The sequence below is a fragment of the Gigantopelta aegis genome, chromosome 4 (assembly GCF_016097555.1).
Source record: "Gigantopelta aegis isolate Gae_Host chromosome 4, Gae_host_genome, whole genome shotgun sequence".
Lineage (NCBI taxonomy): Eukaryota > Metazoa > Mollusca > Gastropoda > Neomphalida > Peltospiridae > Gigantopelta > Gigantopelta aegis.
The window spans coordinates 77266330-77280128 of NC_054702.1; the positions used below are offsets into that span (position 1 = coordinate 77266330).

At 36.6% G+C, this 13799-nt stretch overlaps 1 protein-coding gene across 1 annotated transcript in view; it reads left to right on the forward strand.

The window, feature by feature from the left end:
- Window positions 1-13799, forward strand: part of LOC121371133 (pecanex-like protein 1) — a 53452-nt gene that overhangs the window by 23171 nt on the left and 16482 nt on the right. The window contains exons 14-22 of the mRNA XM_041496799.1: window positions 467-638; window positions 2059-2169; window positions 3251-3342; window positions 6706-6845; window positions 7422-7536; window positions 8360-8458; window positions 11149-11299; window positions 11839-11974; window positions 12345-12522. Of these exons, the coding sequence (XP_041352733.1) occupies window positions 467-638; window positions 2059-2169; window positions 3251-3342; window positions 6706-6845; window positions 7422-7536; window positions 8360-8458; window positions 11149-11299; window positions 11839-11974; window positions 12345-12522 (1194 nt within the window). The remainder of the gene's footprint in view (window positions 1-466; window positions 639-2058; window positions 2170-3250; window positions 3343-6705; window positions 6846-7421; window positions 7537-8359; window positions 8459-11148; window positions 11300-11838; window positions 11975-12344; window positions 12523-13799) is intronic.

The following is a 13799-nucleotide window of genomic DNA, read 5'->3' on the forward strand; positions in this document are numbered from 1 at the left end:
GCAACTAGCCGTTATACCGGCCATTCATTTACGTGTATTTGACATCTATTTCACACTTGAAATTATATCATTACGGAAAATGGAGAATTTTAAGGACAAAGGAACATGAAATAACTAGGCTTACGATGTTTTATGAAATTGGGCCCTGGTGCCCGGGTCACCACTGTGAAACAACCAGTCTACAATGGGTCATCTTTTACATGGGTGTATAAGAAATGAGGCTCTAGAGATGATTTAACTAACTCACATGATTGTCTTAATAGTAAAAATTCTGCTGATGTGTTTGATGACTTTCAGGTTTTTTTGCAAATCTTGATTTGTTGTTCAGACAGTGTTGTTTTCTATTGGTGTTTATTTTAGAAGTAAAACAATATTGAGAAGAAATATTTTTTTGCTGCCTGTAATGCACAATGCAATAACCATTGAAATTTTGGTGTAATATTTTATTTCTATTGATATCTTTCAGGGTTATAACCGTTTGATTGTGTTCAGCCGTCCATTTTACTTTTGTGTGTGCTGTAGTTTGGTGCTACTACTTGACTATGCAAGTGAGCATGTTGGAACAGAGCCTGTCACAGTGTACGGGATGCCTTTCACCATCGCATCCTCCCTGACGTTCAGCAGGGACCTCATTAAAGGTACATTAATCAGTTAATGAAATCATTCCGAGTAATTGGGTGGGATGTAGCCCAGTAGTAAAGCGCTCACTTGATGCACAGTCAGTTTGGGCTATTTCTCGTGCCAGCCAGTGCACCACGACTGGTATATCAAAGGCTGTGGTATATGGGATGGTGCATAATTATGAAAGATCCCTTGCTAGTAATGACAAAATTTTGAGGATTTCCTCTCTAAGACTATGTCAAAATTACCAAATGTTTAACATCCAATAGCCGATGATAAATAAATATTAATCAATTATTGAAATCATTCTTAGTTCAACTGCATGTATTTCAAAGGCAGTAGTAGCTGGTACATTCATAGTAGTTAAAAGTAAATTACAAGACTTTGCTAGCCAGACGAAAAAATATTTTGTGGCATAAGTGGCAGGCATGACCTTATTTGAACTTTGACCCAGTGAGATGCTAGTTGGTATACTGCTATCTACTTGTTTTGGGGGTTTTGTTTAACAACATCACTAGGGCACATTGATATATTAATCACTGGCTATTAAATGTCAAACATTTACAGATAAAACTCGCTACATTTTCCCAGTAGTAACAAGGTATATTTTATATGCACCATCGCACAGACAGGACAACACAGGCATCGAAATAAGCATTGTGTCTGGTAACCCATTTACAGGTTACCACAAAATATAGTCTGGTAACCTATAGGTTTCCACAACTATATGAAAGTTAGAATTGAATTCCTGTTACTACTACGCAGTCGTTCTGAAATTGTAACGGTGCGCGCGAACATCGGTACGAGAAACGAAATCCGGAAGTAAATTTATCTAGTGGGCGCTGCTTAAACGCAGATTGCCAAAATTGCTTTGCAATTGCACAAGTGCGCACAAACATCGGTGCAATTTTATACGAGAAAACAAAACGCAGACATAAATTCATCTAGTGGACACTGCTTAAACGTGGAGTGACTTGCACGCGAACATCGATGCAATTCCTGACGAGATAATGAAACGCAGAAGTCCTGAATGCATTGCCTGGTTTACGTTCGGAAACGAAACTATGAAATTTTTGTCGAGAACGAAAACACCGTTCTCGACTTCTCTAACATGTGGTAACCTCCCGGTAACCTGAACGACATTCTCGACTTATTTCGATGCCTGCAACACATACAATGGCCTATGATATACCAGTCATGGTGCACAGGCTGGAATGAGAAATAGCCCAGTGGGCCCACCAATGGGGAGGATCAATCCTAGACTGACAATGCATTAGCCGAGCACTTTACCACTGGGGTACATGCCGCCCCTGTTGTTTTGTTCTGGTGTATCATTCCAGAAACAGTTTAGAATGGTTTCTAAAACACATTTTTACCACCTGCTGATTCTCATTCGTTGATACTGTCATTCTTAAATTGTTTTGTTTCTTATTTCAGTTTTCATTCTTTGTTTTCCGCTGTTATTTACTGCGGGCCTCCTCCCCCAAGTGAACACTTTCATCATGTACATCTTTGAGCAGATTGACATGCATGCCTTTGGTGGAAATGGTGAGATTTTTTCTGTCTTATTTTATCTACTTTTAACATGAATAAAAACTATGACATATCCTTTCGTAGTTCAGGAAAGTTACAACATCAAAAACAAAATGATAAAAGGGATTTTTAAGGAGTACTATACAAACATGTAGCTTTAAAGTTGATCAAGTCCTCAAAAAGAATGGAAGATGTAATGTACAAACATTATTACATTATTATGTCATTAAGCTTATGTGCTGTTCTTAACATGAGAGCAAGAAGTATAATACAATTGTTTAACTTTCACATAATTCAGACAGGAGACACAAAACTGAAATTAAGTTTTTCCATAACCCCTAGAAGTCCAATACACTGACTGTCCATTCTGTTAACTCTTAAATTATTATCTAGAAGTATGACTGCTATATAAGAATTGTTTCTCATTTTTTAGGAATTTATCGATGTATAAAAGTCACGATTTTATACTACATTTGTGACTTTTATACATCGATAAATTCCTAAAAAATGAGAAACAATTCTTATAATTACAAACAGTACAAGAAGTGTACCTTAAAACACTCAAAAATAATTTCTTTCGTACTTACCGTCAACCATGTTCTGTAAATAAGCGTAGGAATACATGTATACATACTATTGGAAATTGTCTGCTAAAAATAAAAATAAGTATTGAATCAACAAAAACAGTGTATATATCTTTATTATAACTTCTTTTTAAAAAATGAAACAATTTCATGTACAGATTTGTCTTGTGTTTTTCTATCGCAAAGTGACCTTGATATTAACTTTTGTTTACGTGTAGTGACTGTTGGTGTTGTGCGGTTATTTCGATCTTGGTCTTCCGTGATGACGTATTTTTATGAGGTTTATGGAAGGATAACGCTTGGTTTTTTAGTGACGTCAGCCAATCAGAATACAGTAAATCGTATAAATTCGGAAAGTTTGTAATTATATGATATTTAAACAATGATTTATATGGAACTATTTATATAATAATAAAGACATCTTTTCTTCTGTATCAATTGGTAGTTGCTTGTTGTAAAGTGTATTATTACAGTATTGAAGTACTAAAATTTACTAAAATGTATTATTGCAGCAACAACTGGTCTTGTGGCATCGGTCTACTGTATGGTTCGCAGTATTGTGGCAGTTACACTCTTGTATGGTTTTTGTTATGGTGCTTTACAAGTGAGTATTTATTTTTACTTTGAGAATCTTTGTTAACCTTCTGACTACTGCAGGCGAGATATCTCGCCTGACGTCACGTCAGTCGATATACTGTACACTGTATACAGTGCATTCCCCAATTCATATTTCCCGCCGTTTTGCACACGACACTCACCGGAAACGGAAATATAATTAAAGAAAAAAGATTTTTTTTCAAAATAGTGGTTTTTGTTTTGATTTTTTCAATTGAAAATACCTTGAAATTGCCTTGGTTTTCGGCAAGTATTTTCGCTTGACAACAATGGCAGCACGTCGCGGTAATTTTCAGGGATCGATAGCTGATTGTAACAGCTAATTTGATAATAAATTTGATCGTTTTACCAACAAAGAAAATTACCAAATATTGCAATATGAATCGTAGTTCGGGTTTTAAAAAAAATTCTGGTCAAAAAACCACTGTTATCGGGAATAATGGACATAAATACTGGACAGCTGGCCACAAATGCCCGTAAGTAAACGCAACTTTTTCGATTTTCTGCCTAATTTTAATCACCATTAGCCGATCTAAAATAATAAAAATTACAAAAAAAACACGAAAATAATACTTACCGATTCATATATGAACTTTATTTCATGTATTTATGAAACATTTAAGTGAATATATGTGAGTAAAAATTATAAACTTGTACCCACTCAACGTGGTTTTTGTTAAAAATTAATCCAGTAGTCTAAAGGTTAATTATGTTTTAGATAGCATTGCTGAAGTTTAATACACTCTAGCACGAACAGTTGTTGGGCTGTAGTTTTAGGATTCAAGCAAATGTGTCCTATAAATTAGTGTATTGTTCCTATTTGTATCGGCCCCTCTAATATAAGCACCCCCTATGATCAAGAGAAATGTATCATGAAACGGTACCCGTAAAATAGTAAAACTGGCTTACCTGACTGCCGACTTGAAATGATTATAATCGGTAAACAAATAAAATCCAAACAGGTGAAGTACTACGACACTAGTATGGGCGAACAGTATGTCACACATGTCGTTTATCAAATGTATGTCGCTGTTATCTCCACGCAGAATGAACGCACGACACTCCGTTAACGCTGTTCATGCTTCTTTCACTCATCGTAGCAATAACGGTTTAGGCGGAGCTTTACGATTACCGAATTGATTGTTTTCAACAGGCCCGTTGAATAACCACTCGTCGTGTAGTTCCGAAAGCCGAGCCTTGAAAGGGCGGTTCCAGGACACATCGGCAGGCTGTAGTTTCGAAGTGCAACCTCCTGGTATTACTGCCATGTCGGTGTTGTACGTTGTTTTCACACTCAATTTTACAGATTGAGTGAGGTGCCCACGAAAGGCATCCCACACCAGTAGACGACAGCGGAGATTGTTGAGACCATACAACTTGCTCAACCAAAATTTTATACTAGTCTCGTCTGCCCATGACTTCTTTCCAGCCCCGCACATGTATACAATGATTCCACTAGGGACATCGTTCTTGGGCAGTGGCCTAAGCCCTGGTAGGTGAACTAGTGGTGAAAGCTTTGTGCCGTCAGCATACGCACCTAATGTCACTGTAATGCGCTGCTTCTCGTGGCCCGTCGACGACGTAGCAACTTCATGAACACCTTTTACATTGAGTGTCGATTTTCCGGGCATTTCTAGCCAAACAGGGGTTTCGTCCATATTAATAATATCTCTGTCATCATATCCGCGAAGCTTCCTTAACTTGATAACGAAACATAGAAATTTGTCCACTTTATCGTCAGTTATAGCAGCAACATGCTGAGACACGTGGGTTGTGCGCCGAAAAGTAAAACCGTGACGTTTCTTAAATTTTGAAAACCAACCCTGTGAAGCTTTGAATGACTGGTTGCCATTAATCTTATGAAGTCGCAAGGCTTCATATTTGAGTGCCTTACCCGTAACGCGCACACCCGCCGACCGACGCTCATTAAAAAAAAGACAGCAAAGTGTTTTCGATATCAGTGTACTTAACTGGTCTTCCGGCGCCTGCCTTTCTTTTTTCTGTTTTCTTTGTCGATTTAAGGTGTTCTTTCGATTTACACCAATCTTGGACCCGTTTGCGGTGGACACCAAACAATTTTGCAGCATGATGCTTGCCTTTTTCTTCAGCAACGGAAATGACTTTCAGTTTAAACGCAGCGGTATAAGACCTGCGCGACATTGAACTACTAGTGCTCGCCATGTTTGCAAAGAGCAGACAGTGTGTACCGAAATCCTAGGGCATTGGCCGCTGAGCCGGGGGGATGGGGCTGGGGGTCCATGGCCTCTCAACTTTTTGGAGACGACTATTATTTTTTTTTTTTGCTAAATAAAAATATATTCAGACTGGGTGACAAAATGAAGTGGGCAAGTATGAGGGGTCTCAATCACACACCCCTCCCCCACCCCACTTTCAAATACACTCCGCAGGCCCTATATGCCTACGTGCACAGTACCATGTATTTCGATAAATCAGCTGACGATGTACGGTACGCTACGTCATTTCAACAAGAAAACGTCACTGGTGGAGTGACTCAGCGGCAAAGCTTTTGATGTCTCAGCGAGCCAGACGCATTGACAGTTTGATAACGAGGATTTTTCACACATATTACGAAACGTGTTCTAGTACTCTAATTAGCGCACCCCCTTTGTGTTTTGCATCGCGCCCGGGCGCTACAAATAGGAACAATACGGTACTTCCCGTTCATGATCCACATTTTCCCCTCTTTTCTGATATGAATGTCTATTCGGAAACCTTTTCTTTCTGCTCATCTTCACATCCCTGTCCTTGTCTCTTCATCCTGACATGATGTTTAATCTCAGCTTCCACCGAGTTATGATGGGTTTAAGGACTGATACTGATCTCTTCATTCTTTCTGTCCATCTCCACATCCCTGTCCTTGTCTCTCTATCCTGACATGATGTTTAATCTTGGTTTCCACAGAGTTATGATGGGTATAAGGACTGATACTGATCTCTTCATTCTTTCTGTCCATCTCCACATCCTTGTCCTTGTCTCTCTATCCTAACATTAGGTTGTTTTCCATTCCAGCCAGTGTTCTGTGACTGGGGTATTAAACACTGTGATATCCTCTCAGGAAAATAGCCTATAAAACCACAATTGTAGTTTCATAATAAACCTAACTTCAGTGGACCTTGTGTTGGTTAAAGTGATTAATAATTCAGTGCAGTTTAAAAAAATGGAATATCTGTATATTATTGCGACATTTTCTTAACTTCATTCATGAATGTTGGTTTAACATGGTTGAGGGAATGAATTGTATGGACTGTTTCAATGCAGTACCTAAAATAAACATACTTGCCATTTTGCAGGACCTGTGTAGTCATTATTGATATTAACTGCTTGATTTCAGACTGTTAACATGGAGAGTGTCTGTCAAGAAACAGTGGATACTGAAGCTGCACAAAATGTTTTGTTTTCTATATTCTCTGGAGTGCTAGTTGCCATTTCTTATCATCTGAGCCGCAGTGCCAGTGACCCAAGTGTCCTTTGGTAAGACTTTGCATAGCTAAAACTCTTTTATATATTTAAACTTTTTAGACTTGCTAGGGAATAATACTACAAGATGTTGGGGAGTGGTTCAATTTTTAAATCAACTTTTGATATTCTGTATCAATTCAAGTTGGGCTTTACCTAATTATAAAATTAATATTATTATTTCATCTTTGATATACTGAAGGCAAGGTGAATTTTACATTCCTTTGTGTTGTTGTGTTATAAAAATATTTTTCAGATTTTGTGAATTTAATAATTTGTAAATTCACTCAAAGTTCAAACACTTAAATTAAAAATGCTTATGTTGCTTCATTTGTTAGTAACAATTTTGGTATCTTATATCATAGCCTATATTAGTCTTTGTTTCATGTTATAAATTTTATAATTATACTTCATATATTTGTGTTCTAGTATTTTAATTTTACAATATAGATAGTGTATAGGAATATTAAAAATGATTTCCTAATTTTGTGTAACTAATTTAAAGGTATATTAAATATTGTTTCCTAATTTTGTGTAACCAATTTGAAACACAAGTAAAGTGAAAATCAAATGATTGCTCTGTATTACCAGGATGTTGATAAAAGACTCCGTCTTGAAGAGTGATAAGGAAGAGAAGGATAAGGAGAAAGACATGGGGCAGGAGGAGCTCATTGACCCCCTGCCTGGAAAACTCCAGAAATGTGTGGTACGGCTTTACTAGACTATTTCTTGTTGATATTCATTTAAATTATAAAGTTTGCTTGCTTAATAGGGCTACGTTAAGATTTATTCTACCAGATATTTGTTAATCCATATAATGAATGAATGAATGTTTCGTGACATCCCAACACAAAAATACACATCTGCTGTTGGGTGTCTTGTATATAATGAAGAAAGGAAAGAAGAAATGGTTTATTTAAAAACAGACTCAACACTTGTTTATTTATGGTTATATTGTTACGGACCACATAGATAATGAGAGGAAACCTGCTGCCACCTTTCCATGGGCTACTCTTGTTATTTATTTATTAGCAACAAGCTATTTAAGTCAGGGCTAGCTCTAGGTCAGCAGGATATTTCGCCAAATTATCTATTAAACTTCCAAATTTTATAGATACCCAATTATTTTTTAACAAAATACCAGTTAACACATGAAATTCTTTTGCCAAATTAAAATAAAATTCACCAGTTGTTTTTAAAATTCGCAATTGGCAAAGTTGGAGAGTGCCAGAGCTAGCCCTATATCTTTTATATGCACCATATTACAGACAGAATATTACATACTTCAGCCTTTGTTACACCAGTTGTGGAGCCTTACTGATGGAGATTGATCCTAGATCAATTACATGTCAAGAGAGCTCGCTCTTGTAATAAAGAAACCCATAAATATGATTTTGAAATACATCATTATTATGTATTTGATCCCTGAAGGTTGAAATTATAATTCTGTCAGTGTTATTTTAAAGTTTGTGAATGGTATTCCGATGATCAAGTCTAGTGATAATGACAATCTTTTAATTTTCATTCAGAGTCAGAGACTTCAGTCCGATCTTCTGGTGTGTGTTTTCATCACTGTGTTTGTGTTTGCTATCCATGTCAGTACAGCTTTTACAAGTCCAGTGCTGCAGGTTCGTTAGCAAATTATACTACTCAAAAGAATTTAAGGGTCAAAAATGTATAACCAAATAAGTTTCAGAGTGTATTAGATTGAAGATGTAAACTACACCAAATTTTTTATTTATTGTTCCATATTTACAAAAAACCACAAATAAACGTCACTGTATACAAGAAAGTCACATGACATGCTGTCAAAGTTGAAGGTTGTCAAACATGGATTTTACACATTAGAACATTCGTTTAATAGTGTGTGAATCCACCCCTGGCACGAATACACTCGACACATCGTTGCCTCATGCTGTTGATCAGACGTCTGAAGAACTCTTGGGGAATGGCCTGCCACTCTGCCATAAGAAGTTGACCCAGATCATGAAGGTTGGCCGGAGGGGCATGGTTATCCCGAACTCTCCTGCCGAATTCGTCCCAGGCGTACTCTATTGGGGCCAAGTCAGGCGAATATGCTGGCCAATCCATCCTGGCGATACCTTGTTGTCTGAGAAAGTCCGTTACCACCCTGGCGCGGTGGGGTCTGGCATTGTCATCCTGCAGAACTGCCCCGCCGCCAATCTGCTGAAGGCCTGGGAGAACCAACGGCCGGATAATCTCATTTAGATAGCGGATTCCATTCAGATTGCCATCCACCACATAGAGGGGGGTCCTGTGGTGGATAGAGATGCCGCCCCACACCATGACGCTGCCACCACCGAACCGGTGACGTTGTCTAACGTTAACGTCAGCGAAGCGCTCCCCAGGACGTCTGTAGACACGAACCCGACCGTCGTTGAACTGGAGACTAAACCTGGACTCATCAGTGAACATCACTCGACCCCACTGAACACGTTGCCAATGCAGATGAAGCGTGCACCAGTGACGTCTGGCCGTTCTGTGACATGGTAGGAGTGGTGGTCGAACAGCCTGGCGACGGCAGCGTAGATTATTGGTTCTCAGACGATTGCGTATGGTTTGATCAGACACTCGAGTTCCAGTCGCAGTCCGCAGATTGTCACGTAATCGGCGTGCAGTGGTTGTGCGTTGACGTAGAGCCATATTGGTGATGTAGCGGCCCTCTCTATTTGTAGTGCTTCGGGGTCTTCCCGAACGTGGATGATTTCGAACAGAATTCGTTGCTTGGTACCGTTGCCACAGTCGGCCAACGACACTCTGACTGACACCAAGTCTCAGAGCAACATTTCTTTGCGTATTGCCATCCTGAAGCCAAGCAATAGCCCTTCCTCGATCTTCGATAGTCAGTTGAAGTCGTACCATTGTCGAATTTGGAGTGTGCACCGTACACGAACGCAAGCTCCAATTATACGGAAATTCAGCATTGGGAACATGGAATACACGTGCAAAGCGTGCAAGTGAAGCGCTTTGTGAAAAAGCAAGTTATGGGCACTTAGCAGAACTTTCGCTTTCGCCCTAATTTACGTGCAAATGTAAGCATGTTTTCGCCATTAGAACTAGTCGACAGTGTCAATGACAGTGGATTTTAATTCATTTATGGGTTGCTTAGACCCACTTTCGTCAAAATGGAACAATACCATGCGTGACATTATGGTCTAGCTAATATAATCGACATTCAGAAATTAATGTCAAAAATATCGTCTGACCCTTAAATTCTTTTGAGTAGTATATTAACAACTGCAGTTTGTGTTGTGATTAGGCTACAGCATATAGGTGATAAAATTAGTCTGTCTCACATTATGTTCATTTTGTATTTATTTGTCTCCATATTTTTGAAGTTTAAAGTATAACCTTTCTTATTACCTAATTATCTGTATTTTCTCACTACCATATGAGAACTAAGTACCTCATGGACTTTGTGCCATGTCTGTAGTTGAATAATATAAGTTGTAGAAGCATCACGAGGAGTATATGGCTTTTTATGTACCCTCTGTGTGTTCTTTTACCCCGAGCCGAAGGCGAGGGGGTAAAAGAGCACACAAAGGGTACATAAAAAGCCATATACTCCGAGAGATGCTTCTACAACGAATTTATCTTGCCGACATGTTAAACCATATAGCCAAATAATCAAAATAACGCCAGACAATAATTGTTAACAATTTATTAACGGAGCCGTACCACGCGGACGCGAACGAAACCACTTGCCAGTGACGAAAAATAGTTCCATCGATAAACGAGTTTTTAACTTCAAATGTTTGGAATACGAAATTGTCTGAAACAGATATTAATAAAAAATAATAAAAAATTGATTGATTATCAATGTTATTTATAATCTAATTATTGCTTTAGCATTAACTGGGGTGGCTGGAAACTGTTGAAAATTACAGACGGGGTATAAGAGAATTTGGCTCCGCCCACAGGGGTATAAGGGATTTGTCCAACAGCAAACAACCAATGAGATTAAAGAATTTTACAGGAAGGCGAGACAATATGGTTTAACAGGTTTGCTAACATTTTGGTATCACGGAAAATGATCTGGTAAGAAAAGAAAAAAATGTCTTACTGAGCTGTTTTTGTTCAGTAGGGAGGAGGCGTAAACATGTACAGAAATGACATCTTCCTCTGTCCAAAATCACTCTTCCAAAACTTCTATGCCTTAACTTTTAAACTTGACTTTTATATTCAGGTATGTCAATACTATACCTACATATGTTGTAAAACACTGATATACATAAATGAAAAATATTTAGTGAGCGTTACAAGATAAAAAATAACATAATGTTGTTGTTTTTTGCAGCCTCTACTCAGTGATATCCTATACTACCTAGCAGCAAGTCTGGGTTTTCTCATCCACTATATCATTCCACAGCTAAGGAAAGAAATGCCCTGGTTGTGTTGTTCACATCCTTTTATGCAGAGTCCAGAGAGAAACTATTTTGAGGTCAAAGGTAGGTAGTTAATTATATATTTTAACTAACAGAATTAGTAAGAAGAGCCAATATATGGCATGATTTGCTATCCAGTTACCAGGAACATGTTTTAAGTAGTTAAGAATGTTTACAATCTATTCATTTTTCTGGATTTTCTGTGTGTGTTTTGTCCCAAATAATGTTACAAATATAATAACTGGTGTTTCCTTATTTAATTTTTTTTTTTTAATTAGTAGTCATTTAACAGATGTAACTGTCTGGGAAACTATGTTTTAAGAGTACCAGTTGTATTCAAGAAATCTTTTTTTTTGTATTATTTTTTTTTTTTATGAAAACTAAAACTTCTTTAAGCTGAATAATAGAAAATGTATGTAACACAAAACTTAGTATGGTAGATTAAAATATAGATATATAATCAAGTACACAAAGGCAGATAATAACCTTTTTTTACCATTGTGTATTGTTATTTGATATTTTTCAGTATGGATTTAAAATAAAGTTTTAAAAAGTAAAATTTCTATTTAGTTCAGATCAACATGTTTTTATTTTTCTCACAGACCAAGCTGCTGTGATGTGGTTTGAAAAGATGTACATGTGGCTGAGATTTATTGAACGCAATGCTATGTATCCAGTCGTCTGCCTGTGTGCCTTAACAACCTCCACTCCTTTCATCCTCTGTAAATTCAAGAGTTTGTAAGTGGACTATATAATATTGATTTAATATACAGTAACTTTGCCATGCAAAAAAATATCCTCTCCTTGGAATTCAAGTAGCCAACTTCACTATTGAATATTGCATTAAGGTTTAAAAACAGTAATTATTATAAAATTAACACTGATGAGATTTACAGAATAAAACATTTTGGTTTAAGTAAATATTGCTATAGTGTTGTTCTTAACAGAACAGGGATATAACTAAAAACTAAATATTTTTCCAAATCATAGATTACTTTGTTTTATATTACCCATGATTGTTGAAATTAAATGTGTACATTTTGTTAAAACAATTTTAGATATAATGTAATACATCTGAAAATAAATACATTCTTTTACTATATTTTAGTGTTGGTCCGTTGATTGTGGTTGTGTGTAGTCTGAAGATGCTGCGGTTTGCGTTTTCCGACACGCCACGTCAGTATATGATTATCACGTTCACTGTGTTCTTCTTCAAGTACGACTACAGAGACTCATCGGAAACATTCCTAATCGACTACTTCTTCATATCCATCTTGTTTTGCAAGGTATTGAGTAATAACTTAATACTTTATTTTTAAAATTATAATACTTTGCACACTAAGGCCATTATTGTATATTTTTGAATGCAGGGAATAATATATTAAAATTGTAAGTACTGTATTTGACCGGAAATTAGCCCATGTCTGTGAATAAGCCCCCCTCCGTTTTGATAGCATTCAAGAAATTAGGCCCTCATCCCTAAATAAGCCCACCCCCAACTTCGTCACTTTATAAATAAAAGGTCATACCTCCTGCAGGTAATTAAACAAATGTAACACAATATTTTATCTCCAGTGAGATTAAGCAGTCTAACAGTAACAGTGTGTAACATTGTTTTCAATTTCATGCTTGCAGTATTTCTTTGAAGTACCCAAACCCAAGTCTGAACTAAAAACCAATGTCTATTTTTACCAACACACTGCGTCTGCTGTTAATGCTAATTAGGCAAATACCTTATTCTGATTGGCTAAGAACAATGACCTAGATTGACAACTATTTGTATAGCTAGCTGATCAGTGTAAGATTGCTGTGTCAGAAAGGTATATACGCTATTGAGTTTGTTGTTAATTGCTGTTGTTTTAAGTCTTCTCAGCATTAAATTTTGGATGTAAATAAACAGCACTGGTAAGTATTTGTAACATAGAAGGTGTGTTTCTGATAATGAAATACTAGTAAAAAAATATATATATATATTAATAAACAATTATTATTTAATAATAACAAATGGAACACTAATTAATAGATGTTTTTTGTTTTCTTTCTGGTTCATTTAATTATTATTATTTATTTTATTTATTATTATTATTACTTCTTTTTTTTCCAACTAAACTGGCCCCTTGTCTGGGAATAAGCCCACCCCATGCTAAGTTCACAATGAGTTGTCTTGGCCCCCTGGGCTTATTTCCGGTCAAATAAGGAACTTTTGTACCCTGTTAATGCAGTTTGATCACATCTTGATCCTAGTTTCTTGTGGCATTTTCATTCATACCTTAGTTTTATAAAAGAATAGCGGTTATATATGAAAATCCTTTGATAGTATATTAATATATGGAATTTAGAAAAATGTATTCATTTGTTCATTTATTCATCATTCATTCATTCATTCAGTTACTATGCTATAGTGAGATGAACAAAATGTTAGGAAACATCTTTTTTTTACATTTAAAAAAATAAAAATGGTTAAATACAAAAATAATATTCCATTAGCCTAATATAGTACCATATTGTACTTGCTATTAAGTTAGTTTATATACAAAAGTTATTTTGTAGTACTACAATAATA